The sequence below is a fragment of the Anoplopoma fimbria genome, chromosome 10 (genome assembly GCF_027596085.1).
Source record: "Anoplopoma fimbria isolate UVic2021 breed Golden Eagle Sablefish chromosome 10, Afim_UVic_2022, whole genome shotgun sequence".
In the NCBI taxonomy this organism is placed as follows: domain Eukaryota; kingdom Metazoa; phylum Chordata; class Actinopteri; order Perciformes; family Anoplopomatidae; genus Anoplopoma; species Anoplopoma fimbria.
This window is the reverse complement of record NC_072458.1, coordinates 7,308,067-7,334,282: the sequence shown is the minus strand read 5'-3', so window position 1 is coordinate 7,334,282 and position 26,216 is coordinate 7,308,067. Positions and strand designations below refer to the sequence as shown.

At 39.6% G+C, this 26,216-nt stretch overlaps 1 protein-coding gene and 1 non-coding gene across 3 annotated transcripts; both read right to left on the bottom strand.

The window, feature by feature from the left end:
• Window positions 1-359: 359 nt before the first annotated feature.
• clptm1l (CLPTM1 like) lies at window positions 360-10,052 on the bottom strand. Of its 2 annotated transcripts, XM_054605894.1 has the most exons (19): window positions 9,792-10,052; window positions 8,518-8,746; window positions 8,251-8,345; window positions 7,886-8,075; window positions 7,293-7,483; window positions 7,041-7,119; window positions 6,102-6,219; window positions 5,903-5,997; window positions 5,430-5,514; window positions 4,666-4,769; window positions 4,384-4,449; window positions 4,011-4,061; window positions 3,794-3,876; window positions 3,657-3,691; window positions 3,453-3,508; window positions 3,079-3,123; window positions 2,647-2,762; window positions 2,429-2,547; window positions 360-2,284 (listed from the first exon to the last, which is right to left on the bottom strand). In XM_054605894.1, exons 2-18 carry the CDS (start codon window positions 8,680-8,682, stop codon window positions 2,463-2,465), a joined length of 1,659 nt encoding a protein of 552 aa, XP_054461869.1. In that variant the 5' UTR covers window positions 8,683-8,746; window positions 9,792-10,052; the 3' UTR covers window positions 360-2,284; window positions 2,429-2,462. The 2 variants fall into 2 exon arrangements, with proteins under 2 accessions (XP_054461869.1, XP_054461868.1); XM_054605893.1 differs by having other exon boundaries at window positions 360-2,547.
• Window positions 10,053-10,296: 244 nt separating this feature from the next.
• Window positions 10,297-10,368, bottom strand: trnah-gug (transfer RNA histidin (anticodon GUG)). Its single transcript has one exon. It is a non-coding gene; the product is annotated as a tRNA-His (tRNA).
• Window positions 10,369-26,216: the final 15,848 nt, after the last annotated feature.

Sequence of the window (26,216 nt, the reverse complement as noted above, 5' to 3'; positions counted from 1 at the left end):
TTCTTTTACAAATAGGTGTCTTTTCAAGGGGAATTCCCACACACCCTTTATTTTGTATTTATCTTCCAACAATTACAAGATTATCTTTCTTTCTTTCTTTATATATACACACACACACGCACACACACGCGCAATTGAATTAATCTGGACAGTTTTAAATTGAGTTTGAGTTAGTTGTCCCAGTAGTGCCCTCTAGCAAACCTCTGGAGGTACCATATCATTAGAAATTGGATACTGTGTAAGTTTCTATGTGTGCTTTGTGTAGATCCTGCTGCTATCATCACTTAAAATCTGAAACTGTGAAGAAAATGTTTACAAGAAACAAGTCCAGAAGTTTTAAATCCAATGCAAACAACATGTTGAGTCAAACAATTTTATTTAATCACAATCAGAAACACAATCATTACCATAAGTAAAACCATTTCAATTCAATTTTCTGGAAAATCTTGCCTGGTCTCATTTACACAGGAACAGATAACCTATGCTTGATCTTTGTGCACTGACCCAGTGTATCCATATATCTTTCTATTTTAAAAACAAACATAATATTAGAACTATGGCAGAAAAATCAAGATGTGACTGTAAATCTAAATGAAGTAATACTTTCCTCAAGTCTTAACATTTACTGTTTCCCTCACAATGTCAGTGTCTATTGAAAACATCAGATGGATCGTTTATGGGAACATACAAAAGCTCACAGACAATTTAAAGAATCATTCTCACATTTGGCACCAACAAATTTTCTTGGCCCTGATATGTAAAAAATACTCACGCAGGTAAAACTACAAAACTAGAGTGGATGGAAAGGACAGTATGGCTTTGAGGAGTACCAACCTTTGCTACTGTGTAATGAAAGTCAGTATATTTTAAAGATGTGGTCAGAGACAATTCAACTCAACAGATTCTGAAACTGTCGAATTTAAGATTGTAGAATGTTTAGGAAAATTATTCCCGTCTCCATGGCCACAAATGGGAATCTGCCACTGTGCTACAGCACATTAAATGAACGTAGGTGGAATGTACATTAAATCTCTTCAAATTAAAGTGATCTATTTGAAATTTCTGAAAAATTCTGTTACCTTTTAGGTTCCCTTTACTGTGACTCCTGGATTAGTCATTTAAATCATATATGTATATAGAGTGGCGCAATAATGAGTCCAAAAACCCAGAAATGATTAAAAACATTTTTTGCACCTTCAGTTGCCTCGTCTTGAAGTCAATTGGTTTTTGAATGGTTTTTGGTTAGATGCATGAAATAAGGTCCGTGGTAAACACAAGCTTAGATATTTTAAAGTTTTGTTCGACAATATAAAATAGGTCAGTAAATACCCCTCTCGTTTTGTCTTCCCTGCACCCCTCCATTCTCACTTTAGCAGGAAGCCTATACAGGGTCTGTCACTCTGGAATCTGTCATTGGGTTAAAACATGTTGGCTTTGTCTACATTGTCATTTGGGATATAAAAAAATTGAAATTACTACACATTCATACATTCTAAGTATTGGTAACAGTCTTTCACTGAGCAATATTTAAACATAATTAGCACAATTTTATACAATTTCTAGAAAAGCCCTCAAATTCTGCGTTGTGAATAATTAACTGAGCTAACAGTGCATCCACTTACTACTGGGACACTGATTTTTCAGTGTCCCAATGTCAGATTTTGCACTTATATAATAAAAATATGGAAAATCAATGTATTTAGATATGACTTCTTCAAAGCAGTCTGAACCAGGTTCTTTTTAATACACACACTGTAAATTAACTGGAATTTTTAAACATACATTTTTTTTTTAAATTATTATCACTTTTTTACCTTGCAATTAAAATTCTGAAAATAAGACATTCACAGTGGTCCTCAAGAGATGTTTTCATCTTAAAATGGAAGTCCCATATGGGAATGCCTAACCAATGTAATAAATCATACTTCACGCCAGTGATGACCTCCAGTGATATGAACAGTATGGGGCTGTTCCAATAGACAAGGGATGTGACTGGCTTTGTGGAATCACATGGTATTTGAACAGGAAGTGCTGACTTAGTATAGTCATCAGTGTACTCTTTCACACCAAAGCTGAGTATTGTCTGACCCATGATTGACATGGTCACAGTCGTGAACGGTGTGCCGACCATTCACACCAATCAGAAACACGTGTTTCCATGTTGTACTGGTTTAGAGGTTTGTCTTATTGATCTTCCTGTCCCGCCACACGCTGCAAAACAAAATAATTCCTCTCCTGACTGCAGAAGGCAGATGAGCTGATGTTGACCTTTCAACAGTTTGCACTTTGGGGAAAGGGAAAAAGACAAAAATCACTAGGATAATGATCTACCGGGTCCATTTACAACTAACTGACCAGATGCCTCTGGACTGTTACCAAATGACCCGTCAGTCAATATCAGTGGACTGAAGACAAAACATGCAGGTACCAGATCATGGAAGCCAATGACCCGTCGCTCCTCACTAGTCCTTATGAGTCTTTTCTTTGGGTTCTTCGTCGTAAGAAACTCCATATTCGTTTATTCTTGTTTTATCCACTGGGTAGAGCCTGGAGAAGGGGAGATAATTTGAGGTTAGAAAACTGTTGGGTATGTTTTGTTGTTGACGTAGGAATCTGTGTGGTGTGCATGTATGTTTGTGCTTGTACCATCTCTGGTAGAGGTAAACGAGAAACACTATATCGTCCCTGAAACAGGCCAGTCTGTGTGACGTTGGCATGGTGATGATGAAGGCAAACACATCGTCGATAAAGGTGTTGAATGCCTGGAAAAAATAAACCAATATCGATCAATTAATATTTTACAAACAAAATAACTAATCACTAACAAGGCTAGGCAGTGACAGTGACTTAAATAAATAATCGATTTAACATTTGAAAATAACAATCCTGAAAATGGGTTGTTATATGAAACGTAATTCATTCAAATGATCTGTAACAGAACACCACAATTTTAAGATGAAAATTTGCTGATTGATCAGTTTTAATAGAACAGCAAGTCTCTAAATCCAGACTATTGCTTCATTAAAACTTGTTAAATCAGCACAAACTGAAGAACTAACTAAGGAGTCCTGTTCTTACCTTGTACATGAAGGCCTTCCAGGGCAGGTGGGCCACAGATTTCAGCTGTTAAATGAAACATATCAGGTCAGTGGGATGTTTGAAAGACAAGAACAGTAAATCAGATCACACGCAATGCTGTGGTCCAAACGGCATTGGTTCGGCGTGCACAATTTCCTATAAGATCTGAAGCGGTTAAAGTTTCCTTGTGGAGTGTTAGACCTCTAGTAGCGCCATGAAGCATGTATGTAGCACTTATTATTATTTTTTCTTAAGATGTGAGACGTGGCACAAATGTCTTTACGATAACTGTAATAAGTCCATTGCCACATTATACATTTGATGAAAAGTAAGACCACTCTCACACACACACACATTAATGATGATAAACTGACCTTATAGTTGACAAACAGCTGAGGAAGCATGAAGAGGAATCCGAAAGCATATACACCTGAAATCATCAAGAACATGTTGAAAACCCTTTCCTTTTCAATCAAATAATAATGAGGTAATCAACTTGTAATTCTAATAATATTAATAGTACATAAGTTAAAAGGTGTTTTACTGTACCATACAGTTTGAGTTTAAAAAAAGCTTACCATTAACCATACTGTTGATCAGCCAGGAGTACCAACTAAAACAGGGATGAGAAACAAAAGGAGATAATGATGACATCAATATCCCATGATTAGTAATAGTGTTATGACAATCGTGCATGCTACGTAAACACACAGACCTTTTATATCGTAGAAATATGAGCGCATACACAGCCCCTCCAATACACATCGGGTAAAGGAGGTATGAGAGATACTTCATGGCCTACAGAAAAACACACAATACAACATCAGTGTGCATCCAGTTACAGCCAATGTATATTGTCCAGTAACAAAGGTGCATGTGGTTTAGTTATTATATAGCAGAGTCTATGCATGTGTGAGTCTGTTGTGTCTTACCAGAGTATCGTACTCCTCCGTTCTCCTCTCCGATTCATCTAATTTCCCAAACTGTTTCACATAAAAGAAAAACACACACAAATGAACTGCAAGCACACTTACCCATTGTAGCATTTTCCATTTAAATTCATAACAAGGTAAATCATACACTACATGCATTTGTTTATTTGTTTTATAATGGCTGTTAAGTGTTGCTTTTGCAATTTAATAAAACAATAGTGAAACAAATCAACCAGTACACACACACACACACACACACACACACACACACACACACACACACACACACACACACACACACACACACACACACACACACACACACACACACACACACACACACACACACACACACACACACACACACACACACCAGGAATGTTGGTTTGCCTCCTTTCCAGGAAACCTGAATCTTAAGGGCCTTCTTCACTTTCCACACCTGCACGAAGAAAAAAAAAAAAACAGAATATTATGCATTAATCAACAAGATGTATTCTTACTTCATATATTAGCAATAAACTTGTTGAATTCAGTTGGATTCCTGAACATGTTTTATGTCTATTCAGTTGTAAGTGCAGGTGAGTATTTCAAAGTGTGTGTATTTCAAAGTGTGTGTATTTCAAAGTGTGTGTGTTTCCAGTCTGTGTGTTCTTACTTCAATGATGGAGCCGATGCCAGCAGGTATGAGGACAAGCAGGCTGGTCTGCTGGTCAAACAAATACAGGAAAATGACGATGGTGCTGAAACATCGCCACAGCACTGGAAAACAAAAACACAAAATGTTATACCGTCACTGCTCTGCCTGAGTCACTGACATTTCTGTTGAATTATTTGGTGCAGACTTTATGTTGATTACACTTCATCCAGCAAATGATACGCGTTTCCAATAGCATTCCAAAATGTTGATGTACTTTCATAGTTATGCTCCATCATATTTTATCCTCTCTGAAGCTCCGGTATCTTCTACTTTAAAACATCCATAAATCTCCAGCACAGTTCCAGTGCAGGAGAACGGTCTGGCTGAATAATCAGAAGTACAGGCTTCTTGCCCATTCAGCTGTGGGCAAAATATTGCTTAACAGCATTTTGCAGATGGCCAATTCCTTCCAATACCTCAAGCAAGCACACAAGAGCATCCTTTATGCTGCTGCTCTTTTTCTTGCTCAGCAGAAGGAAGCAGAACCCAACTTCTGGCCACGAAGCAGTCTAGACTCTATTATAATACAAACACACTGCTGATGCCTGGTTTCTTATAGATTCACTGGTGTTACACATACTGTACTGCAATACTCTACTCAATCAGTCACAACATATATAAAATTGAGAACCGAGTCTCAAGACATTTCCTAACTTTTGCTCTCTGTTTTGCATTTGCTTCTCATCTAATATTGTGTTTTTCATGAGAACAAAGTCACCTACCTGCTTTGCTGGACATTCCCACCATGCTTTTCTTCTGCTTCCAGAAGCTGATGTCGTTCTTGAATGCCAGGAAGTCAAAGAGGAGCTGAAAAAGCAAAAGACAAGAACATACATTTGTCACGCTACAGTTCATTGTTGACCGTTCATGATCAGTACACCTCAGTGTTCTTTTTGTTTTTTTATTAAGGAGGTATCTTGACGGATATCTCAAAAGATATACTACTGTAATTGGTCATTAAACAACTTTATTATATAGGACTGCATGAACCTTAATCATTGGTTCCGTCCTGCTGATTTTATGTGCTGGTTGGAAAAGTTGAAGAAACTCCAACATGTCTAATCAGGAATATATTCACATGCTTTTATGTCAAGAAATTGTAAATTAGACAACCATGTGTCATGAATGTCTCTGAGCTTCACTCTATTTTCTGTTTTAGGGTAATGTGGTGCAGTGCTCTGTGGTGAAGACTTACATGGAAGGCAGCTACAAAGAAGGTCAGACCCAGGAAGTACAGGTTGGTATCCACAAAGATTCCTTTAATCTCGTCAGCATCCTTTTCTGTGAAGCCTGCAACACATACAGGGAGACAGACAAATATACGTGGTGTTATAGAGTGCAAGGCCTCTAGATTGTGTGTACAAGAAACAGAGAGACAGAGATGATTAACTTACCAAACTGTTGCAGAGAGAAAACAGCGTCTTGCATGTGGATCCAGAATCGAAGCCTTCCCAGAGAGATGGAGTCGTAGGAGATGGTCAGAGGGAGCTCACTGGAGGTACTGTTGATCTCCTACAAATACACAACCATTCTCTTTTAATATGTGAAGTGACAGATCAACATAATCTTATTTTATAGAGTCAATATCTTTAGATGTGTAATGGCCTCCAAACGTTTGTTAACTATCGTCATCCATACTTTTTGCTTTTCACTGCATCTCTGTGCAATTCATGGCTGTGGTCGGTGACGACAAATCAACAAGGATCTGGTTCATCAAACCATTCTTGATTCATTGGGCTGTTAGCCATGTTTCCATTCAATTGTCAAGCAAATTTTTACTTTTGAAATGTCACAAAGAGAAAAGCGAATCAGGCGCATTTTCATTAACTGGTTTGGAGTGAACAAACTCAGCTGCAGCGTAGTTTGATCAGAAGTTGGCGCTATAGGCTATGCATGGAAGTAATTTATCAAAAAACAGAACGGAGGAAGTAGAGGTAGTGAACCGCAAACCAATCAAGTAGTCTTGGCCCTCTAACTAACCCATGTATGATAGAAAAATGGAAAGAGGTCTTAAGGAATTTGTTTCAATTGAACAAAAACAGCTGACCAGTCAGGTGAGTTAAATTGTCATTACATCAGGATTTATTCTGCAAATGCGTTTAGAAGATTTTTTAGTGTTTAGCATTTAGAACACTTTTAGGACTAAGGCAAAACCACCAAGCAAGAATAAAACCTTTTTGAAAAGCCTTAATATTTTTCTATTTTTTATTTTCTTACTGAGCTTATTTAGAGGGAAATGCAACACTAGCAGTGTTTTCCATTAACATATTTTTATGTCCATTTCAGTCAATATCAGTGTATTACATAATATGTATGTAAATGTAAAATCTTACCACAAGGTCCTTGACACGGTTGCTGAGCTCATCAACAAACAGCAGAGGTAGATAAACCATCTTCTTACCATTTTGGAATCTGAAAAACAGAAAAACAAAACATCCTCTGATGGCTCTGGGTCCATTTTAATGCTTAAAAAATATACTTGTATGTATTGTGTTTAACATCTACAATCGCTTCAGCGTCATGCCCAGACTTTTTTTATTCCGAGAGAGTGTTGCGTGTGTCGGTTTCTGTATTCACTGTCTTACACTCTGAGGTATCTGTGGACATCACTTGGCAGATTTTCTCTGTCGAACAAGAAGTGGTCGCTGACAATGTTGAGTGTCAGGCGGGTGCGCCAGTGGGAAACTGGGTGATCGGCTGTGGAAGCGGAATCGGCCCCACCCCCTCTCGCAGGGTTACCGTCATGTTTCTTCTGCTGGGCTTCTTCTTTCTCACCCTGTTTGATCACATAGACAAAGTAATTAAAAACTCTTAAGTCAAACGCCGTATGAATAACTAATCTCTTCTGTATCTATATTGATAAGATACAGATACCGATCTTCTACAAATATGAGTATTAATAACAGTATTAGAAAATAAAACTCTTGCTTCAACTAAAAATAAGTTGTGATATAAACTATTTAAACATCATAAAAAGCTAATTCTCAGAGTGCTTGAAAACAATGACTATGAAATGATGAGTATAATAGACATATCGGGACAGTAAGAAAAGAAGACAACAATCAATCACAAAGCAAAAGCAAGTATTTTTTACCATTAGAGTTATGTTAAAATTTAAGTAGCTACCTTCCCATGCGCTTACACACCCTTCATTCAGAAAACATGAACAACTTAGTACCTGTGTTTGATCCTCTCCGGATATCAAGGAGATTTCAGTCGGTTTAGGGACCATGTATGTGGTGAGCTGGGCCACCAGGTGGACCTGTCGTGGATCCTGCCACGGAGTGATGCCAGCTTGGTGGACAAATACCAGTGCATATAAAGTTCCATTGTTTCGTGTCTTCTTAGGGAGGGAGACATTTACTATCCTGGAGGAAAAAGAGAGGAAGAGGATGATAGGCAGGATGGTATGACATGTATTATATTGTTTATCAGAACATGTCTAATGTATGCAAATGGATTTAACTAATCAGATCTGAGGACAGAGACACCTCAGGCTTATTACTTTATAACTTTTCTATTCTATGTAAGAGTAACACCCACTTCTCAAACTTGCTGTTGACATCAAATGTTTCCTCTTTGTGGATCAAAGTATGTCCTCCCTCTGCATTGGGCCGCAGTGCAGTGTAGATACTCAACTGGATACAGACAGAGAGATATTATAGACATTATTACATTTATACAGTATATTACCACCCTTGTTCCTAACCCAGCCAGTTAAACCAAACCATCCACACAGACAGTCGAAGTGAAAACACACTGGATTCAAAACCGAGCAGTGCTACCATCAATCCCTCCTACATTACTGACCTGTAGTTTTGGGTCCCCTGCCAGAAAGGATGTGATACAGTTTTCCCCTTTGGGGCTGTCGCAGGGTTTAGTGTACACTATTCCGAACATCACCCAGCAGGTGTGGAGCACGTACACCACAAACACCCCCACGATCAGGGTGGTGAAAGATGTTTTCAGGAACATGATGATAGTTTCGTCGTCTCTTTACAGCGTCTCCCTCGGCTAGCTGAGGAGCAGGGCCATATATCTGCAAATAAGAAGTCATAGATGGAGGGTTAGTATGGAGGACGAGGCTTATCCCAAAAGCAATGCTGACTGTATGCGTTTGTCAGCTGGCAGAGGCTTTTCCTCTTAACACTGACTAGCTACCTACCTGTCATCTGAGAAATTAAATTACATTACATGGCAAAAAGTATGCAAAAAAGTCAGTCACCATATGTGAATGTTTGAAGACTTCCTTTCACAACCATGTGCATCAATATGCTACTATATTAGCCTTCACGCTTCTTCATTCTGCCACAAAAGCCTTAGAGGTTGAGCACTGATATTGGGGCGATGAGGCCCGACTCACAATTAGTTTTCATTAAATTCATCCAAAATGTGTTGGATGGGACTGAGGTCAGGGCTCTTTGCAGGCAAGTCAAGTTCTTCCACTCCAACTAAAAAACATTGCTTTATGAACATGGCTTTGTCTCATGACATTGTTATGTTGAAACAACAAACTGACTTTATCTATACACTGTTTCTCAAATGTTTGACAACTTGCTAACAGGCATGAAACAACTCTTTTAGTGGAGGAACATGCTCATACACATTCCGTTTTATTACACTCTACAGACAGCTTCCCATCTAGATGGCGGGTGATAATAGCATGGGTTGACATTGACACAAAATAGATACTTAAATAGATTTTAGCAGGTGTTATTTCAATATATCAGACCTATTGTGAGCACTTTGACCAGATACTGATGGAGTTGTCCGTCTCATCTGCCACTCATTTACTCATTTCCCTGCGCGGTTACAGTAAATAGTCACCTGTTTGCTGGTGATAATAATTTACCACCATTTGATTAATTGTAGGTAAGCTTGAGGCTATCTTGAGCCCTTCACATCCATATGGTTGCTTGGTTTGCTAGTCACGATCAAAGGATCTGTTTTCTGATGTTGATTGAAATCTGCTGTCTTACACTCATCTTTACAGAGCGCCAGATTAAACAGATTTGGACTCATTTTCTCCCGCATGCTGTGACGTATAATGAAAGTTAAAATGCAGATGTAAACGTTAAACCTACCGGTGTTTAACTTAATCTGGCTGTCTGTCAGAGACAGGACACTCTCAGCTGGCTATCCGTCCATTCGCTTTACCGGTTCTACCGGGTAACATTGATTCTTCAAAGCCGTCCACCGATGTTTAGCTGAAGGCATCTGCTGTCCCCTGGGCTGGCCTCTCCATTCAATGAACAAATAAACGGGTCTGTGCAGAAACTGCTCGCGTAAAGCGTGAGGTGGATCTAAATTTCCGCCATTCGCTTCCTGGTTGGGTTCATGTACGAGATTTCAGAGGCGGTCACGCGAGACTTCACGTCATCGAGACACTTAAAGAGTGACGACTACAGGCTGTATTGGAATAGACCAGATATGTATTTATCCAATATAAACAGCTTTTAGAAATGACTAACAATTATCTATTATGACCTGTTTTAGGACTTATAGTTTTAAATTCTGATAATTAGTGGTTAGTCGTGGTTAGGGAAAGTGTCACTACCATGTATTATGGCTATTTGTTTGAAAACGGACTGCCGTGACCCGGAGTCGAACCGGGGTTTCTGCGGCCACAACGCAGTGTACTAACCACTATACGATCACGGCTAGCTAATGTTGTGAACTGCTTGAGGGGCTTCTGTTTGTGTGGCCGTGACTGGAACGATGAAACGGCTAATAAGCCTAAGGCTACTGATTTACTGACTATCTACCTGTGAAATATTATTATGTGAAAGAACCAATTACCCCAAATCTACAATAGTCACCATGACATTTAATCAGTGACATGTAACTGTTTGTCCCTGAAGGCACCGTAACCTACTTTAATCACTCCTGTGCAGAGGAGGTCAAGCTCACCTGCCTCTGTGAGTTTAGGCCAGACAAAATCATTTTAACACAAGCTGAAAGGTTTACAATCCTTTATTTCTTAGCAGAAATATATTCCACTCCATCTGTTATATTTTTATGGACAAGAAATGCTTTAAACTACTGGACTCTTACACAGTTGTTCCTTCCCACCCACAATTGTCTGATTTATTAGTAGGCTAATCTTTATTTGTTCTTTTTGCAAATGTTTTTATTCGTCAAGGCAACTAGGGTTGCAGGTATTTTCTGCATATTTTGGGAAAATGATCAGTCTCCTCGTCATCTTCTGTGATTGAAGTCAAACGTCTTTCTTTCTCTGTGTCAAAACATAGCACTGGGAACAGATTCAAACGGGGGTTGCTGTGGTCACAACGCGGAGTACTAACTGCTTATGAACTTAAACATACCAGTCTGCATTACTGACAAGCTAAAATGTCTCTTATAATTCCCAATGCCAGGAAAGTCTCAAAGAAATTAAAATCTCGTATTTTTCCGAGAATATCATTGCACAGATGGGCAGCAATAAGACAAATACAGTGAACTATAGGCTAGAAATGAGGTTAAAGGCAAAAATGTGTTTTTTTCTGATAAGTTACCTCTGGACCAATTTGCATTTAAACAATGCTTAGTCAGATCGTTTATGGGCTAAAATAACTTCCCTGTATTTTTTAATATTTCCTTCGTCTTTTTTTGTCCACTGGCCAACTGAATTTAACTTGAACTGAAAATAATAATAATTAATTCATAACATAAACATATTAGTTGGAATTTTAAGAAAAGAGAAAAATATTTAGGAGTGTTAAAATTCTCAAGACTGGCTAGAGCGCTAAGTATCATTTTAAATGCCTATTAGATTCAATGTTACTCTCCCTATATATTAGATTAGCATCTATCAGGAGGCTACTCTCTAATAACCATGTATGTACATTATACATACATCAGTGTGGTGGTTATCACGACTGCATGTATAATGAATGACTCGTTCCCAGTTTTTCAAAAATGATTATACCATTAATCCGAGCTCATCCAGCTTTGGTTGCATAAGACCTTCCTGTGACTGTGCCTCCTAATTTGTGATAAGGCAAAGCGATATTGTGAGTGCTTAACGTTTACCCACATTGTTGTTGTCCACCTCAGAGTTTCACCAAACCCCCCCTTTAACCGAAATCGACCTTATGGGACTGTTGGCGTATTATCATGCAAAATGAGGAGAATCTTTTCCCCAATTTATACTGATTAAAAACACAGGTAATAAAGTACTATTCTTTTTAAATGGCATTTTCCACATGTGTTTTAAACAGCGCTAGTAATAACCTTGTCAATACAGACTCACAGAGGGTTGTAGTTGCCTAAGGGGAAAATGATCTGACAGCTAAAACCAATTACTCCCACATAATCTCCGGGCATATAACAGACACAAAGTGATTTTTTAATGCCTTTTGCTCCACCTGAAATATTCTTAGCGTCACAGTGACATTTAATCAGTGACATTTAACCAGACACTGTTTGTCCCTAAAAGACATCGTACCCCACTTAAATCACTCCTGTGCTGAAGAAGGTCAAGCTCACCTGCCACTGTGAGTTCAGGCCAGTGGCACTGACCTCAATCTTCATGGAGTGCTTGTATCTCTCACTGTTTTCTTATCTCACATGTATTACAGCCCCATCTTTACACCCTGCAGTTGGCCTACGTGTTGAAGTGTCCGCTGTGTCAACACGGTCCCATAATTTGTCCAAGAACTCCCGTAACCTCAATGACTGAGAATATACATTAGCTGTGAATTCAGCACCATCATCCTGAAAGTGCTCTGTGGGCAAATTTCCCAACTGAACATCATTTCATAAATCTGCTGGGGGACATTATAAAGTTTCCTGTATATCAACCGTGACCCCGCCTGTCTTTTCTGTTTCACTGAGGGAGATGTGCTCAATCTACTCCTCTACTCATGTACACAGAGGACTCCTCTTCTCTGGCTTCCTGACTGTCAGATGGTCTGCAACCCTTCAGGGCGTTGTCAACATAGAGGAAAAGGACTGTCTCATGACATCACCCTAACTAAATGATATAACTAACTTTGAAATGAATATATTATGGTCATATATTTCTTTTAGCTTTGTTGTTTTTGCTGTCTTGCTTTAAATGTCTGTCTTGATTGGTGTTTGATGAAGTTAATGTAACCGCCAACTGTATCTTTTTGCTTTTTTTCATGCCTTGAAACCAATAAACGTGGAGATAAATACATATATCAATGATTTTTTTGATGAATTTGAGTTTATATTAAAACAAAGTTGCGATTTTTCAAACGCATATCTCTTCTGAATGTCTGTCTTATCTTTCAAGATAATATAAGGTGATGCAGAGATAAAGTCGTGAACGTTCCGCTCTTCTCATGAGATAGATTCGACCTATTGGGAAGTGGATCCCCAGAAAGAAAGGACATGCACTTTATTCTGAAGCCAAAATGTTTTTTTCACTTCTGACATGTAACATTATCATCGTTATCATTACCCAGGAATTTTACTTTTAAGAATTTTACATTTCGTATTAGTAAGTTAACTGGAAAAGCTAAAGGATCTGGATACGGCTTTTACCATTGTCCATTTATCAATGTGATTATATGTTCATGTTTATAGTCTTATGTTTGGTGTTTCACAAGAGCTTTATTTTTAGGACTTTATCCATTACTGTAATGATTAAAACTCAGAAGAATGCATGAATCAGAGGGATCTGCATTACAGTCAAACCTTTTCCAATGTAATGAAATACTCTGAGCCTTTGGGCGGAACAGCACATCGAGAGTGATCCAGAAAAGAGAAATGCAAAGAAAGAAATGGCATCACTTTAGATATATGACCAAGAGAAGGGCAGAACTTTCCCCTGATGTATTCCACTCCCGTTCACTTGTCAGATGTGATTAAAAGGCCTCAGCCTATCCCATACCAGTGATGTACTTGTTCCCTTCCCTCAGGAAACCTGAGTCACATACATTAGCTAAATTGCTGAATCTTTGGTCCCCTGTGAGCCAGCGAGCCGGCGGAGATCCTCGGGCAGGTTCTTCTTACAGTCTCTCCGTCTCAGTTTGAGACTAAAGGTGACCGGACTTTTTGCTCCCAGGGCCTCTCAACTCTGAAACACCCAGTTGGAGAATGTTGCGCTGGCAGATTCAGGGCCTTTTAAATCACTTCTCTTCTTACTTTTATTCATGAAAAGTAATCTTTCCCTGTCACTTTTTGCTTTTATGCTAATCTATGTTCTTTAATACAGTGAGCATTACCATTTTATGCTACTTTATACTTCTACTCCACGACAATTCAGATATAAATATTGCACTTTTTAATCTACAACATTTGCTTCACAGCTGTAAATTGAGATTAAGATTTTAGATACGAAACATGTAATCAGTTAAAACAGAAGAACACATTTGTTACAGATTAGAAAGCCCAATAGTACAGGAAGTTGTTTGAATTAACTGCATATCAACATGCAGCAACATTTAATGATTCCCATCTGCATAAGTAATAACCATCCAATAATATAATATGTGATGATATTACTCTGACTGCATGAGTACTTTTACTTTTGATGCCATAAGTACAATAATATTTCGTTTGTACTTCTATTTGAGTACTTTTTTCACAACTGCTTAACTGTGTCTTTTCTTATTTCATTTAAACGTATGTGTTATGTTGTGTCACATGTTTGTCTCACTCACATTGTAGCAATGACAAAGGACCATGGTTAAATAGCAACATATTTGACTTAATCTTCATAATCTTCATAAGATCTCCATAATAATTAGAGACACTATTTGTTCTCCAAGACAAAGCTACAGTTTTAGGAAGCATCTCTGCTGAAGTGTCACTTGAGCAGGACAGTAACAACTCAAGGAGTGCTGATCTCAAGCTGAACCTGCTGAAGAGGAAATGTTTCAAAAAGTTTGATAAATTAAAAGTGTCCAGCAATGTTTTTCTGGCAAAATTACAGCTTGTGCTATTAATGTTTTAGTTTGAACTATTCCATATATTTTTAGGATAACCTTGGTGGCAGTAGAGTTAAACATTTCACCACTCAGTGGCGCAACAGCTCCATCTACAACAAACAGATGGACTCAATTCTTTCATTAACCATTCGGAGGCTGCAATCTCTCTCTCTCTCTCTCTCTCTCTCTCTCTCTCTCTCTCTCTCTCTTGAGCAGTTTCCCTCAGTCTGTCTGTGTCCGTCCTTCCTCGATACTCTGCGATGATCCATAATCACCCCTCCGCGTGTCTCCATCAACATCCATCACTCTTTATGGAGTTTCGCAGTCAGGGGCGCAGAGGAGAGAAATCGAGAGTGAGAAAAAAAGACTGCCTTCCAGTCAGGGGCACAGAGAAGGCTACTCAGCACTCTATTTCCGAATGACCTCCCAGGTAGAAACAATGTGTCCCTGTCCACACATTTTCAATTGCAATTGTCTTGGAGTATTAACCCAACACCCTTTGCTCTCCAGTCGGGAGAGCCCTGCCAACCCGCTCCCTTAATTTGAATAAATATACATACATTTTGAGAGGCTCTTGCTCTAAACTTTAAAAAAGGGCAAAACCCCCACCTGGCTTTTAGGTGACACACATCAGCATTTATTGATTGGTGAAGTCATTTGAGGAACCAAAATTATTTTGTAAATATGTTAATTGTTTAACATTTTAAAGATAAATTATATAAATCAAAAAACTGCACACTATTATTGTAGGTTAACATAAAGCCCATGTCCAAAGTAAGCTGGCTTCATGAATACATTCTGCATATAATATTTTGCTTGCCTTGTTTCACAGCCAACATACAACACAAAGAGGCTGGGTCAACTTAAGAATCCAATTCCATTTAAATTTTTAAAAATTCATTCATCCGCGAGGGACAATTTATTGAGCCTGTCGTTGCACCTCATTTCAAATTATTAGAATCCAAATTAGGAATACCATTGTCCACTAATATTTTCTATTCTAAATTGCTTGGGCAAAGCAGAACTACTGTTTAAAATATTAATTACCTTATAAATGCTTTGCCATTCAATAATGCTAATACCATTTGCCTTAAAAAGACTCATCCGGAGCCCTAAACGGCAACAATACCATGCTTGAATGCTACAGAGTTGCATGACAGGAGGCAAATGCATCGCTTTGCATCACTTTTTTTTGTTTTTGTAGCTCTGGGTCACCCAACCTCTGTGTCACGTGGAGGCATGCCTATATCAAAAAGGTATACAAGTTTGGATGATATAATTTGGTCTAACTTCAGAAATTGTGGGCTTCTCCTGTTTTCCTCCAAAGGGGACAGCTCAGCCAAAGAAGGTAAATGGGTCACTGCCGCCCTTCTGCACATCCTAGGTTCCAGAGATGTCACCTTTCTCTGTAGTTGCTCTGAACCGAACATGTCATTCTATTTTTGGGAGGACTTAATGTAGTTAGCTGGTGAGGTGGCCAGGAGGTTTGAGCTAAGCAGAGAGGAAGCCATTGCAGAAATTCATAAAATATTATTACCAAACATTAGAGGTGCAGCTGGAAGGTTTTAAGTTAGTGCATGTATGTATCTAAAAAAGGCCCTACACCTGACTGCTGCAGCACTTAAGATTAAAGCTCAGGTGTTGGAGCAATGGTTAGTTCCAGCAGCAGGGGAGCACCGACCCTGTGGATGTGGGGGTATGACTTCCTCCCTTCTCTAGTATGATGGATGATAAATCCAACTGGATCACGGATGCAGTAACAGTGAAACGCTACAACAAACTTGGTGTTTGTTGTGCTGCCAACGTTTTATACTGTTGGTGTGTGTGTGTGTGTGTGTGTGTGTGTGTGTGTGTGTGTGTGTGTGTGTGTGTGTGTGTGTGTGTGTGTGTGTGTGTGTGTGTGTGTGTTGTCTTTATTATATAGACAAAGGTCAACACTGGAAAATGTAACGTTTCAGGCTTCATCCATCTTTGAAAGTGATGTATTTTACACCAAATAATAAATAAAATCCAGCCTTTCCTTAGAATGTTCTGAAATATGCAACTCTTTTTTTCGTTCGGCATTATGAATGAAAACTTGGAGCAAAATGATGCTTTCTTGCAGTTTATTAGCCCAGGACTGCATCATCCGGTGCAGTATTTTGAGAGGTGAACAGAGCCTTCCTACAAGATGCAGAGAGTCCTGCCAAGTGCACAGGTGCATTAAAGAATCTCTCTGTGATTCGTTCACTGTAGAGATAAGGCTGAAAAATCATTGGAGTAGTCCTTTAGGCAAGACAGCTTGCATCAGTCAAGCTGTCCGGTGCCAAACAGCGCAGGTTTTGGTTGTAGGCTACTGAGCAGCAGCTCTCAGCTAAGAGCGTGTGTAACTTTGTGAGTTAGATTTCGAAAAAAAAAGAGTGGGAACGTGTTCACTCAACCTTTTCTGGGTCAATAACACTAAAAAAGCCACCAGTCTCCCTCCTCTCATCTCAATCAAAGCTACTGCGTTGGTAATTTAGAGCGGGTGTTAAAAGGAAAATAACTTGCCTCATTTAAATGCTAATTTGTCTTCAGCAGAAGATTCAGTACAATGGCAACAGGTTGGCAGAATATGGAATATATTGTGTGAGAGCTCATAGATCAGACACAAAGACAGTTTTCCCGTCCACTGTTCCCCATAAAAATCTTTTATTTCTGCATGCATCTTTTGTGGTCCAGCAGTGCTGCATAAACACACAGGAACCAGTGGTCCGCACTACTGGCGTGAGTGAAAACCATTACTGGTGCTCCTTTTTACAATCACACCTTCTCCGTCAGTGCTGACAGTATCCCACGGCCTCTGCAGGTCGGCTGCATTTTGGCAGTCATGTTTTCTTTTCTTTTTTTTAACCATAATGCCATAGAGCGATGGTGTCTCTGCAGTTAATATAAGGAGCATAATTATACGCATCACAAGTGACTCGAAAAACCATACATATATTTAAATGGGCAACCGATAGGCCAGTGCATACAATAGCCCCAATTATGTTAGTATGTGTTATCAGAAAAAAAAAATATGATGCATTTGTGTGGAGATTTCTGAGTGTACTGTTATAAATAACAGTGTTTTTTTTCATTTCAATGCTTCCTTTTATTTCGCTTACAAGTGAGTGATTATAGTTTCTGTACACCTACTATTTGGAGTATGTTTACTTCTGATTGGGTTTTCATTGTGCACCGATTGAGTTGTCAATAGTTTTGAAAAAAACATTAGTTCCTTCTATGTAATTGATTTCAATGATCAAACAAGTAGTTAATGATCCTGTATTGTTCCTGCACTTTCATAGTTCTCTTATTTTTTTCCTTTCCTCCTTCCTGCCCATATTTCATCAGATCTTCCTTCCTACTTTCTGTCCTTCCAGTTTTGTGTCTGTCCTTCCATCATTTGGTCCTACTTTCCTTTTCTTTGTCCTTCCTTCCTCCCTTCTGTTCTGCCTGTCCTCTCTTCTTCCCCCCAGCTTGCCTTTGATTTTTCTTCAAAATCCATTAACAATAATAATATCCCTTCCTTCCTCCCTATCTTCCACCCTTGACTGCCTTCCACACACACACACACACACACACACACACACACACACACACACACACACACACACACACACACACACACACACACACACACACACACACACATACACTCCAGGATTTCTCTCCAACGCTGCCACTCTCCCACAGTCTGCCACACTCTTCTTTTTAATTCCTCCCATCGCTCCCTCTTTGCCCCGCTCTCTCACCGTCTATCTGAATCTTTAACCTCTTTCAATCTGTCTCTCTGTGTCATCCTCGGTCTCTGTCACTACTTCTCTCTCTCCGTCACTCGCCGTCTGTCTCGCTCGCTCTGCAGCCACACTCGCTCTGTCTCTTTGTGATTGAGCGAGTTGAGAAGTTTGTTGGATACCCTTTTACTGTCCTCCAAGGTTAACACACACACACACACACACACACACACACACACACACACACACACACACACACACACACACACACACACACACACACACACACACACACACACACACACACACACACACACACACACACACACACACTGACACAAACACTGACCTCTCTGTATACATCACTGGCTCTTGCAGGCGTTTCAGCTCTTTCTCTATTTGACATGCTTGGCTTAATATATGGCGAACATCTATAACCACACAATTAACTTTTGTGTCTGAGTGTACAGGTGTGTGTTTGCATGTTTGCATGCATGTGTGTGTGTGTGTGATTATGTGTGATTATGTGTGGGCTTGCTCATTTAGATTGTGGACGTTATGAATTTCCATTATGCAGGGTTGACAAGGAAATGGCCTAAGTTTTAATTGGTGGGAAATCGCCTGCGACACAAGGTCATTGGCTGATAATATGTCAATTATATGTGGGACAGCTGAGAGAGAGAGCAGAGAGAAGAGAAGAGGGGTAGAATAGGAGAGAAGAGCAGAGGATGGACATAGCCTCATTTGACTTGTCAGCTCTGACATGACACATACACACACACACACACACACACACACACACACACACACACACACACACACACACACACACACACACACACACACACAAAAGTCACCTCCAGGCACGACAGCAGGAAGTCTTCAAAGCAGCAGTCCACTCTCGTTCTTATGCTCTCCTTCCCTACTCTATTTTGTCCACACGCACTCCCAGGTTAAGTGGAGTGTTTAATATACTGAGGAGCGACATGATGTGATTTTTAAATTCATGGTTAACTGTTAAGGCAGCTTAATCTATTTTACTAAACCAAAACTATTTAACCGTTTCTGTCCCCCCACCCCCAACTTGTCCTAACCTCAAGCTTGGTCTTGGTCTCCTGATTGATTTAGTGTTTAAGATCTGGAACCCTGAGGACATCCTTGTGGATGCTAGACGAATATGTTTGTCGGGCATGAGATGACTGTAGTTAAACACCACAACACAAAGCCTTAATCTTTGTCTTTAAGTACTTCTTCTTACCCATACACGTCGCCTCAAGGCTGATATCTGCAACCAGAGCATGGCTGTAAGGACAGTTGATCATGTCATCTCTGGGTTTTTTTCTTTATTTTCTCTCTCCTTCTTTCTCTCTCTCTCTGTCGATATCTCTCCTCTTTTGTACCAGTAGATCTCTAGTAATGTGGCCAATTGACTTCGATAGAAAGGTAATGCACATTATGCCCACAAGGGAAACATAGGAAATGCAGATCCGGTGATGGTTATACAGAGGTTGCCACATCCATAAGAAAATGTTAATATCATTATTAGTAGGCCAACTTTTTACATTTGATAGAAATTCAAACATGTCTAGCCTTATTTTTTTTTGCTTTAAAATTAGCTTTAAAGAGTGTTGGCATGTAAAAGTAGGTGGGAGCCTAACATCAATGCTGCACATTCACTCTCAGAAATAAAAGATGAAGAAATAAAACCAGGTCGCTCCAAAAACTCTTTCTCCATCACACTTTTGCAATGACTTTTACATAAAAAACTTGAACTTTTTCTGCATCTTTTTTTAAAAACATAAGTATTGTTTCACGTTAAAGGTGTTTCACGTTAAAGGTGTTTCACGTTAAAGGTTTCACATTGTCCTCCTTTACCCCTTTTCTCTCTTTCTTCCTCTTTATTTTGGATGCTGCTGCTCTTTCGCCCCGCTGAGCTTTCACTCAGATGTGACTTGAACACTTTCACAGACCGCTGGCCTCCATACTGTGTCTATGAGTGTGTGCAAAGCTTCGATTGTTTCTCTCTTCATCTCTCCTCCTATTCTCCCCTTCACTTCCCCCCTCCATCTTCCCCCTTCTCCTCTCTCATCCTCAGCCTGTCTTCTCCTCTGTGTCTTTTTACTCCTTTGCTCTTCTCAACTTGTTTCTCCACATCCCACATTACTTTTTTTTCTCCTTGCTCATCTTTTTCCCTATCCTCTTTCACCCTCTTCTACTCGTCCAATCTCTCCATCTGGACGTGTGTCAATTTGGATGAAGTGGCTCTCGTCGCTGTGGCGATGCAGAGATGAGTGGATCATGGAGGGAAGGCGAGATGGAGGGCCGAAGGGACAGATGCACCGAGCGAGAGATAGCGGAGGAGAGATGGAGAGACATCTGATGTTCTCTCGCTGGGGCAGCCATGAGTGTAGCTACAATCTGTAAACACACACACACACACACACACACACACACACACACACACACACACACACACACACACACACACACACACACACACACACACACACAGTTGGGAAATGAACACAGGGGAAATCTGTGCCCTCTCAAACAGAGAAAATTAACTCAACAGGAAATTGTTTTTTGCTTTCTGTGCAAATATGACAGCATATCCCTCGATGAATGATATATAAATGATATGTGTAATTTATTTAGCTACAAAGGAAATGGAGAGATGATGGTTAGGATAAGAGAATGAGTGCGAGAGAAAGAAGTAAACAAACTTTAATTCTTAAAAGAATTGGTTGACATTTTGAGAAATACGCTTTTCACTTTCTGGTGGAAAAATAGATTAGAAGTACGGTACTACTCTCATAACTGTCCATTGAAAATTAAGCTACAGCTAGCAAATGGTTAGCTTAGCACAAAGATTGGAAACATAGGGAACACAGTTAGCCTTGCTCTTTCTGAAGTTAGCACTATTCCTTTAAACTTAGAAAAATGAATTAGCTGACTCTCACACACACACACACACACACACACACACACACACACACACACACACACACACACACACACACACACACACACACACACACACACACACACACACACGTAAGAAACACACACAGTTTTGTCTTTCTCTCTTTCCCACTCTAAGTCTCTGACAGACTGTTCAGGCAACCATGCCAACCGAGAGATCAAACACCATGGCAACAAGTGGCTTCTCTGATCACTGCGGATACGGTGAGACAGCTGACCACTTTGTAGTGCCTGTTTGCATGTACTTGTGTGTGTGTGTAGTTGTGTGTGTGTGAGCATACTTACCAGGTTCATTTAGTTGTACAGGAGTTCAATGCTAAATTGTGTGTGCACATGATTGTGCTTTCATGTGTGTAAGAGAAAGAAAAACAATTATGATGTCTGTGTCCGTCTTTATTCAATGTATATGTGTGTGTATATGTGTGTGTTTGTGTGTGTGTATATGTGTGTGTGTGTGTGTGTGTGTGTGTGTGTATGTGTGTGTGTGTGTGTGTGTGTGTGTGTCTGTTCTTTGTGTGTCCACATGTGTGACTCTCTGCGGCTGAGTATCTCCCCGGGCCCTTTTCTGATGGACCACTGCTGGATGTTGTGGAGATGAAAGGGATGCTGGGAACTCATCTCACGCTATGAATCCTGGGTAAGTAGCGTGTGATGTGAGCACATCCTCATCACTCAGTGAAAGAAGGCTTTCATCCCTTATCCGTTCCCTCTATCAATATCCCCTTGTTCTGTCTACTCTCTTCGTCCTCGCCCCCATTTCTTTCTTCTCTCCCTCGACTTCAGTTTCTTCTTTTTTCAATTGTTGTATTTTCTTTTCTTGCCTTTTTTCCATGCTCATTTTTCCCCCTCATTTCATACCTATTTCCTTTGCTCCTTTAATTCAGTTCTCCCCACTCTGCTCTCGTCTCCTCTCCTCTGCTCTGCTTTCCTTTCCACCAATTTCTTAGAAATCTTGCTCACCCTTTCTCTCTTTTCCTTTCCTTGTCTTTCCATTTATTTCTATCTTTTCTTTTTTCCCCATTCCTCCTTCCTTTCCTTTTCTTGGTTCCTCTTTGCTCTTGTCTCCTTTTCAGTTCAACTCAATTCCCCTACACTTTCTCTCTCCCCTTCTCTCTCTTAATTTTAAAAAAATATTTTCTCCCCTCCTTCTTGTTATTCCCTTTCATATTCAGTTGTTTTCCTTTCGTTTGGTTCCCTTTTGTCTTTTCTTTTCTCCTCACCTTCCTATTTTCCTCTTTCCTCCTCTTTCCTCCCCTTAACTCCTCCCTCCTCTCTCTTTTTATTTAATTTCCATAGTTTCCCTGTCTTCTCATCTCTCCTTTCCTTTCGTTTCTACTTTTGTCCCACCCTCTCCTTATGATCATTCTGTAATATCAGTGCATTACTACATTCCCTCGCTCTACTTTTTTCTTTTCCTTTCCTTTGTTTCCTTTTCTGTTTTCGCCTCTCCTTCCTTTTTTTTTGCTTTCCTTTCCTTTCCTTTCTCCTATCTTCTTCTTTCCTTTTCTTTCCACTCAACTCTTTTAGATCCTTCTCCTCTCCTCTCCTGTGAACATAAAATGATCAAAGTGCCCATTCTGGGCATGACAGTTCAATTTTACCAGGGCACACACACAGACACACACACACACACACACACACACACACACACACACACACACACACACACACACACACACACACACACACACTCACACTCACATACATGCACACACACACCTACACACACACTCTTGCACATACCTTTCAAAGGACATACATGCGGTAAGTGAGCCTGTGTCGAGATGGCAGATTTTATATGCTTCTGCTTGAACAAGTTGCATAAGTCAAGTTTCAAATTGTCAACTTATGATTATTCCTATAAGAGTATTTGACCTCAAACTTATAGATCTTATGGACAAAATCAAGTTGAAAACTGGCCTGAAAGTTACTGCCATAATCCCCTTTCTCAGTCCCTTCTGCAGTGCCGCTGGGCAAGACACTTCAACCATTGGGGTTGATCATGTAATAGAAGTCATATAGTTTATAAAGGAGCAGCTCTCAGCTAACTGACAAAACACAAGATGTGGATTTAGTCAAGAAAGAAACTATTTGGTGCAACACAGTTTAACAAATAACCAGCTTTACAATCTTTCCTCCAACTTTTATGTCGCATGACTTTTATTGGCCTAAAGTTCTAATGAATCATGTGATTTATCACTTCATCCATTCACAGTTTTCAGATGCCTAATAATGTGCTTAATTATAAATAATAAATAATAAAGTTAAAAACTGTAACATAGCTTCCAAAAGTATTCTAATCTAAGCAGCAGTGTTGTTTTCTCACAGATGCCAAAACAAGCCTGGTTTCTCCGATAAAGATTAAAGCAATTTCTTTGTCATATAACTTTTATAGTTTTTGTATTGTTTCATTTATTGTATTGTGGTCTTTTCTTTCCCAGTTTAAACTGATTCCTAACAATAAGAAACAATGGGATTGCAATGTGTGGAAATGTCAGTCAGTATGTGTGGGGATAGTGAACAATGGTGTTACTATAAAAACCATCAAGTTCCACCTAAGTTATTCACCTAGGTGAATGTAACTCCTACGGTTGGTAAATACCTGGAATTGATAGGTGAACTGAGACACAGGTTTCAATAAAGAGGCAACAACAGGGAGAGTGGTTTATCTGCCATAACTGGCCATTTATTACAAGCATTTACTAAAAATCTACTAATAACAATAAATAACACCAACCAAAACACACCTAAAAAAAAAAACCCCACACCACACTAATTTGATGTGACACAGCACCAGAAACAAATGAAGACAGTAAACCCTAAACGATATAAAATCAACCCTAAAACATAGTAAGACTAAACCACCAATATTAAAATCAGCTGCAGTCAGACTCGACACTCTGCCTGTGAACAAACCATTGTCACCATTGCTAGTGTGTTATGTTAATTGATACTTTACATCCATCTGTACCAGCTGACAGTCAATTAATCTATTTTCAGCCTCTAACCCTATAATAATAAAAGGTATGGCAGACCCATCATATCATCAAAAAAAATAAAATACAATACCTCAAAGTGCTTGCACCCACAAATTACCCAAACATTAAAAATACTAAAATGAATATAAAACATAATTGATATAAATTAAAAACAATCACAGGTTTTGGCCTACCAGAGCCACAGAGGGAGCACACAGAGCAGCATGGAGGCTCAACACTGTGCAGCCCTTCAGCCCAGCTTTGCAGCTCTCTGATTGGCTCCTTCACGGGACCTCCGCTCCATACTGGTCCATCCAGGTGAAGTTGGCATCTCCTGATAAGTAAGAAGCTAAACTTAACTAGCTAATAGCAATAACTGTGAAACTACAAATGGACCTGTGGAGGGAAAAAAAAAATAAACTGTGGAAGAAAGTCAGCAACAGAAACAACCTGGGAGTTTTAGTATTGATAGCGTTGACGTTGGCTCGCTAACTTGACTGTACGTAGGATTACGTACCGGAAGTTAGAAGCACTGGAAGGTGTGTTTGTGGACTGTGGCGTCTGTCGGATAAAAACAACTTTTGGAGGCCGAGTTGCACTCAAACTGGACTCCCCAGGTAAAAAACAAAAAACAAAACAGGACAGTCAGTCAACATGGCCATGAGGATTTGGACACTTAACCGACATATCAATGGAGTCCTCAAGTCCAGCAGGAAATGACATGACGTGATTATGAGAACTTTTCCACCATGTGTTCTTCAAATAGGTAGGTGAGACAAACACACCTGAACTAGTCTCTGCTAAATCTATGACTATGGCAAAGCGGCCCCGCCCTGGCTGTCTGTGTGAGTGACTGCTATGTAATACTGATGTGATTGTATTGCTTGTAAAGGGGTGAAATGTATTGCAGCTCGTTTGGCTTCCACACTGAGTGAGGGCCAGCACCATGGACAGGACCTGCAGGGCTCTGCAGTTGTGTGGGTGATATGTGACAGCCTGTGTACAATAGTCGCTTATTGGATTGGATTTTTTAGCTGTGCCTTTTTAGTGAGTAATTCACTTGATGAGGAATGTTGCATGTAGGCTACTTTGGCATCATTTGTATTTGTAAGTCTGATACTGATTTGATAATAATAGGAAATTCTACTTGTTATTGTTTTAAAAAATGTGATTAAGGGGTTTCTCCACCAGAATTTGACCTTTTTCAAACAGCATTTATTCCTCAATAACAATACACAACAGAATGAATTATGACATATTAATCAACAAACATTTTGCACTTTATTATCAGTGTTTAATAACAATATTTTGGAGGACGTCATGGATTCGTTGACTGAATGTGCCTCTTTGTTTAAGAACCTGTCTCACTTAGCTTCCTCCCATTTTTTTTCTCCACACCTCACCTAATGCTGCTCATCCGTGATCAGAAAAATAACGATAAATAATAATAACGACTGATAGTTATAATCAACGCTCATGTCTATACCCTTCAGTTGGTTTTCTTTTGCTTACAAGGTCTGCTCAAGTCTTCATAACTACAATGTGCCTTGTATTTTGGAACTTATTGCATTTATGCATTTTTGTTATGATTAAATGTTATGAACCTGCTTTTTCAGTAAATGCATGAATTGTGATGTAAATCCTGACGGGGAAGAGGAAGAATTACGTGCCAGTTGAGTTGGGCTGCTCTGGGTCAAACTCCAGGGCTGCTTTCATCTCCAGGTCTGTCAGTTATAAAGTTTGCAGCGCAAGAAGACAACGCTTTCTTCTATTTTATATTTCCCAGTGTCTTCCTGCTCCGCCTGCTCGTGGATCTTTCATCCTCCAACTGCAAAAAAAAAACACTTGCACATCCACGTGTCTGCTCCTCACAGGTTGTGATACCTTATGTGTCTTGCAGGCTTTGCACACTT